The sequence below is a fragment of the Carlito syrichta genome, unplaced genomic scaffold (genome assembly GCF_000164805.1).
Source record: "Carlito syrichta isolate Samal-C Ts95f unplaced genomic scaffold, Tarsius_syrichta-2.0.1 Scaffold302054, whole genome shotgun sequence".
In the NCBI taxonomy this organism is placed as follows: domain Eukaryota; kingdom Metazoa; phylum Chordata; class Mammalia; order Primates; family Tarsiidae; genus Carlito; species Carlito syrichta.
Window position 1 is genome coordinate 264046 of NW_007246150.1, and position 6726 is coordinate 270771.

Here is a 6726-nt window from a genome sequence, read left to right on the forward strand (position 1 = left end):
CTGGGAGCGGCCACTGCACTCCAGTCTGGGCGACAGAGTGAGACTCTAACTCAGAAAAAACCAAAAAAGCTAGAAAATAATTTCCTTTCCTTTCCCCCTCCTTTCTTTCCTTCCTTCCTTCCACTTGCCATTGTATTACTCGCAATTAAAAAAAGAGCAGGAAATCTGCTTCTTGGGTAATTAAAAAGGAAGGAGCAACCAGATTGTGGATTAATTCACTACTTCCCCCGACACAAAGGCTGGGCTCTGACTCCTTGGGTAGTGAGGATAGGGACCAGGCAGCTGGAGTAGTTCTGGGGCGAAGAGACTAAAGAGAGCTATGCCTCTGGCTGTGTCCAGGGGACTGCAACTTTCAAATCACAGGGGGCGGCTAGGAGTAGGGTTGGGGTGAGCATGAGGGTGGAGATGCCTCTCACCACTTCTCCAGCTGTTCCAGCCTGATGTCCAGCGGGGCTCCAATACAGGCTTTTTGCTGCTGGGCCTTCCACTCCTCTACCCTGGGCAGCAGTAGCTCAACCAGGGTGGCCAGCCGGCCTAGCAGCGCTTTGGAGGCATCCAGCACCTCCTAGGAGAGACACAACATGAGCGCTGAGCCCTTCTCACTGTCATCCTCCCCATGCAACTGGGATCAGGAGGTCAAGGGGCCTCTGTCCTCCCTCTGTCCTCTGCCTCCTACCTTTCTCATTTTGTCCAATTCATTGAGAGTTTGCTGAAGAAGCTGCTCCTGTCTGGTCTGATGAAGGTCCAAAGAGGGTGTCCCCCCTTGATGGCAGGGGCAGGAGTCAGTCCAGGGGCTCCTTCCCCTCTCCTCCCTGACCGGGGTCCCAGACGGTCAGAAAGGAGGAATTTTGAAGGAAGAAGAGGAAACCCGGCAAGGCGCGGGCACCTATGGGACCCTCAGGCAAATTCTGAATGGTGACCTGGGATGATTAGCCCTTCAATCTGCTAAGTCAGTTTTCCGCGCATTTCCTTCAACACTCACTACCTGTCTTTCAGTCATTCCCCAGAAGGCCCTGGCACTTTTCGCTTGGCATGGCAGCAGGCCTGTAGGCAGTGAGGTGAGGCTAAAGGTGACTATTGCTCACTAGCACTTTCTCCTTCTGTTCTCCACCCTTGGCCTCTCAGCGGTACCTGTCTTCCTCCCGCTCCTTAAATGCACTTCCTACCTTTGGTCCGAGTGTTATATCGGAAGCAGAAGACCTCCTGTTGGTCTGTCAGTTCACTAATAGATTTCACCAGCCTCTGTAGAAGGGATGAGACCCTGATGAGGCTGCTTTTTAGGGAGGAGATGGGATGATCCCCACCTGCCCTCCCCCGCCACATCTACCAACCTCCATCATGGCATTTAAATCCACAATCCGGGATTCAATCTCATGGTGCTGGCTCTCCACAGGTGCTTCAAGGGCTGGCTCCTCTTGCTCCTGAAAGAAGAGGCTCTGAGCACATTTTTTTTGGAGTAAGAGTCTCACTGTCGCCAGGTTAAAGTGCAGTGGCACACTCACGGCCACTGCCGCCTCGACCTGCTGGGCTCAGGCGATCCTTCTGCCTCAGCTTCCCAATAGCTGGAACCACAGGTGTGTGCCACCACACCTGGCTAATTTTCTGATGTATTATAGAGAGATGAAGTCTCACCAAGTTGCCCAGGCTGGTCTCGAACCCCTAGACTCAGGCAATCCTCTTGCCTTAGCCTCCCAAAGTGCTGGAATTACAGGCTTGAGCCACTGCACCCAGCCTGAGCACATTTCAACTCTGACCATTCATGCCTTCAATCCAGCCTAGAAATTATACCACAGGATGTGGGAGGATCCTGTTCTGAGACAATCCACTAAGATCCTTCCATAGTTTCCCTCTATTTCAGGAGCTTCCAAATTATCCTCACCAATTGAACCCTCTGAGCCTGGATCAGAATTCTTTTTTCTTCCAAAAGGAGGTTAAAGATCATCTCAGCCAATCTGGAAGGATCCTGGGAAAAGGTCTAGAGCAGGAAAAGAGAAACGATGGATCCAATTCAACCACTCTCAATGACCTACCACCTAGAGCCTCCCAACCAATGTCCACAGTATTTCTCGTCCTTTCCAGCCCTTTCCCTTTTCACCGGTGATCCCCCAAACCCTGGCACCCTCCCAACGGTGTCATGTAGACTCTGCCCTTCTCTCTGCCAGTCATCCTCCAAGTCCAGACTGTCCCTCTTTCCTCAGATCTGCCCCTTGCACTTTCAGGTACTATTCTATACCCCAAAACTTAGTCCTCTACGCTCAGTTTCCAGCCCTACTTGCCATTCCCGACTCCTCCAAGTACCTGAATGTCCCGGTAGAATTTTCGCAAGCTGTGCTGTAGCAACAAGGATGCATGGTCGTGGATGCAGCGGCCACACTCATGATTCAGTTGGTCCAAGAAGTGGAAGAAGAGCATGTTGGCTTTGGAATCATTGTTGCCTGGTACAGCTTCCTGCCTGGGGACCAGGAATCATAAGGATTAGTGTCTCTTCAGGGCCTCGAGGATCCCAAAGTCTCCGGGCTCAGAAGAAGGGAACCACCACCCTCATTCCCTCAGCTTCCTGCAGGCCTCACCAGTTCTGGTCTTCAATCCAGACGGCCAGGTGCTGTCGGATGTCCATCGGCAGAAGGCTGAACGAGTAGAGCCGGTGCAGCTTGTCCTGAAATGGGCTGTCAAGATTCTGCAGCATCTCCCACTGTGCCATTTGGGCTCCGAGATGGAAGGATGAGTGTTCCTGATTGGATATTTTGCTAGACTAAATCATCCATAGACTCATGATTGTTTATTATTACTAATATAATTTTTCTTTTTTCTTTTTTTTGAGTTGGAGTCTCACTCTGTCGCCCAGACTGGAGTGCAGTGTCATGCTTACGGCCACTGCAGCCTCGACCTGTTGGGCTCCGGCGATCCTTCCACCTCAGCCTTCTGAGTAGCTGGAACTACAGGCATGCACTACCACACCCGGCTCATTTTGATTTATTGTAGAGATGAGGTCTTGCCAAGTTGCCCAGGCGGGTCTCGAACCCGCGGGCTCAGGCAATCCACTCACCTCAGCCTCCCAAAGGCGCGGGATTACAGGCTGAGCCACCAAGCCCAGCTAATGTTAATATTTTCACTCTCTCATTTTACCTATCTCCCCCCAATTCATTTATTTTGAATTTATATACTGTTTGTGTTTATATTTGCTTATGTTGAAGCATAAGCTTCAGTGTTGGGCTTACTTCTGTGGGAGGTTAGAGTCTCACTCTGTCATCTAGGCAGGAGTGCAATGGCACTCTCCCGGCTCACCGCAGCCTTGACTTCCTGGGCTCAGGTAATCCTTCTGCCTCAGCCTCCTGAGTAGCTGGGATTACAGGCACATGTCATCACACCCAGCTAATTTTTTTAATTTTTAAATTTTTTGTAAAGATGAGTTGTTGCTATATTGCCCAGGCTGGTCTCGAACTCCTGCACTCAACGGATGCTCCCACTTTAGCCTCCCAAAGTGCTGGGGTTACAGGCCTGAGCCACCGTGCCAGCAGGCCTTAAGTATTTACTACACAGCATGATCCCTGCTGGTCCTGAAACTTTTTTTTTTTTTTTGAGTTGGAGTCTCACTCTGTCACCCAGACTGGAGTGCAGTGGCTGCTCCTGGCCACTGCAGCCTCGACCTGCTGGGCTCCGGTGATCCTTCCACCTCAGCCTTCCAAGTAGCTGGAACTACAAGCACATGCTACCATGCCCGGCTAGTTTTTGATTTATTGTAGAGATGAGGTCTCGCCAAGTTGCCCAGGCGGGTCTCGAATCCGCGGGCTCAGGCAATCCACTCGCCTCAGCCTCCCAAAACCCGGGATTACAGGCTGAGCCACCGAGCTCAGCTTCTGAAAGTTTTTTAGGAGCTATGTCTTGGCGATAAGGTAAGTACATCTTATAAACTGCCCTCCATTTAGGAAGAGTTCCATTCTAGAAGGTGTCTACTGTGCAAGGGGTCACTCAACCCCTAAGACTGTATCACTTTCATTGCTTGTCAATCTTGAATTCTCCACATGAATTATCAACTTCGTGAGACTCCAAGATTTCACTTAAAATTGGTTTTTGCCTGTCACCGAGCAGGCTGTGTGGTGCATCTTACTCTCCACCTGTTCACTGCCATCTGATGTCTGTTTAGGAAATTGAAACTTATTCTTGTTGCAGGCTGAGCCTAACAAAACAGAACAGACATGTACATCTGTGGTCTAAAAAGGTCACATGACTTTTTTTTTTTTTTTTGAGTTGGAGTCTCACTCTGTCGCCCAGACTGGAGTACAGTGGCCGCTCCGGCGATCCTTCCGCCTCAGCCTTCCAAGTAGCCGGAACTACGTGTGCTACCGCGCCCGGCTGATTTTTTGATTTATTGTAGAGATGAGTTCTCGCTGCCCAGGCGGGTCTCGAACCCGCGGGCTCAGGCAATCCACTCACCTCAGCCTCCCAAAGGCGCGGGATTACAGGCTGAGCCACCGAAACCGGCTTGGTCACATGACTTTATTACAAAGCAAATAAAAGGCTGTAACATTTTTTTTTTTTCTCCAGTTATCTCTCACTCTCTCAGGCACATATTTTACATATATTTATTCAATAAGCTTTTCGGAGATCACTGAATTTTGTGTGTGACCTTAGGCAAATTGGTTCAATTTTCAGTAGCTTATACTTTTTTTCATAACAAATAAAAAGGATAAATCATATCTATCTTTGGACATTGTTTTTTGGGGAAGATGAAAAATAATGCAGGTTGGGCACGGTGGCTCACGCCTATAACCACAGCACTTCGGGAGGCCGAGGTGAAAGGATTGCCTCAGCCCACGGGTTCTAGGACCAGCTCGGGCAAATTGGCAAGATTTCATCGCTACAATAAATAAGTAAATACAAAAATAGCCGGGTGTGGCGGCGCGTGCCTGCAGTTCCAGCCACTTGGAAGGCTGTGGAGGAAAGATCGCCTGAGCCCGGCAGGCCGAGGCGACAGAGTGAGACTCCGACACACACACACACACACATACACGCGCGCGCGCGCGCGCGCGCAGAGCAGAGGCAAAGCGTTGGCTATGACACCGGACCAGTGCAACAATACCAGGCTCTGGGTCTTGGAAACTGCAGGGGAGTTTTGGGAGGGATGCGTTAGGGTTGGGAAGATAAGCTGGACAGGAGGGTAAGATCGAGGACTGAGTAGAGGTCTGCTCCTATTTCATCCTGCTGACAGAAGCTGCCCGCTTCAGGGCGTCTACCCCGGGGCCAGCCGCTCCTCCCAGGGAGGAATTCCCACTCTCACGCCCACCCTTACCCCTGCACACCCCACCAGGGCCCGTACCTGATTAGAGTCGCCGTCCCCGCGCCCTCCAGCGGCTCCGGTCGCGACTTCCCGTCCCCAGAAGGAACTCGGGTAGCACAGCCTCCCGCCCCGCCCACGGCTTCGGCCCACCCCCTGGATCCGCCCCCTTGGAGCGGGCTGGAGGGCGGGTGAAGCCTGGAGCCGGCAGGTCCCGCCGGCCCCCCGACTCTGGCGGCCAGCACAGGCCAGCCCTTCCCAGAGCGCAAGCTCATTGGCGCCGCCGCAACCCCGCCCACCCCGTGGGGCGGGACAAGCTGTGCTGAAGCCTACACCTCTGGTTCCAGTGATTGGTGGAGAGGCTCCGGTAAGCACCGCCCACTTGGGGAGGAGTCCAATTCAAGGAATAGCTCCAGGCTGAAACAGCTGATTTTCGGGAACCCGTCGGCGCCTGCGGAACCGAAACTGGCTAGGGGACCTCGGAGATGCTGAGGATTCCATAGGAAGGGGTGGGACCTAAATTTCTCTCTTTTTTTTTTTTTGAAAGCAGGATTTATTGAGAGAACAGAAAAGCTCCCACAGTGAAGGGCCTTACCCGGGACCAGAATTTCGACACTTTGGGATAGGAAGGGAAGGGCTGAGGTAATAAAAACACTAATAATTTATTGAGCGTACCATGAGAAGCACTTTTAGAGTCTTTGTGTATATAGCTTTTTGAGAACAGGGTCTGGCTCTATCGTCCAGGCTGGAGTGAAGTGATGCGATGGTGGCTCACTGTAGCCTTGATCTCCTGGGTTCAAGTGATTCTGCCTCCTCTGCCTCCCGAGTTGCTGAGACTACAGGCACGCTCCACCACGTCCAGCTAATTTTGTTGTCGTGAGGGAAGAAGGAGCCTCACTCTGTTTCCCAGGCTGATCTTAAATCCTTGGCTTCGGTTGGGCGCAGTGACTCAAGCCTGGCCCAGCAATTTGGGAGGCCGAGGCGAGAGGATTGCCCGAGCCCAGGGGTTCGAGTCCAGCCTGGGCAACTTGGCAAGCACTCATCTCTACAAGAAATTAAAAAAAAAATAGCCAGGTATGGTGGCGTGCGCCTGTAGTTCCAGCTACTTGGAAAGCTGAGGCGGAAGGATTGCCGGAGCCCAGCAGGTTGAGGTTGCCGTGGCTGTGAGCCTGGGCAACAGAGTGAGACTCCGACAAAAAAAAAAAAAAAATTCTTGGCTTCAAGCGATTCTTCCTCCTCAGCTCCCCACCACCAGTAGCTGGGATTACAGGCATGAGCAACCCCACTCTATTCATTGTGCTGTTTTAAATTTCTACAATAACCTGTTCGGGTAAAATCATTATCTCAGCTTTAGAAATGTAAAAACAAGCCGGGCTCAGTGGCTCAGCCTGTAATCCCGCACCTTTGGGAGGCTGAGGTGAGTGGATTGCCTGAGCCCGCGGGTTCGAGAC

At 51.8% G+C, this 6726-nt stretch overlaps 1 protein-coding gene across 1 annotated transcript in view; it reads right to left on the reverse strand.

The window, feature by feature from the left end:
* The window catches only part of LOC103258295 (signal transducer and activator of transcription 2-like), a 12056-nt gene extending 6675 nt beyond the window's left edge, over nucleotides 1-5381 (reverse strand). The window contains 8 exon segments of the mRNA XM_021711324.1: nucleotides 417-565; nucleotides 677-762; nucleotides 1167-1242; nucleotides 1332-1421; nucleotides 1880-1963; nucleotides 2299-2452; nucleotides 2571-2731; nucleotides 5318-5381. Coding sequence (XP_021566999.1) covers nucleotides 417-565; nucleotides 677-762; nucleotides 1167-1242; nucleotides 1332-1421; nucleotides 1880-1963; nucleotides 2299-2452; nucleotides 2571-2701 — 770 coding nt within the window. The 5' untranslated portion in view covers nucleotides 2702-2731; nucleotides 5318-5381.
* Nucleotides 5382-6726: the final 1345 nt, after the last annotated feature.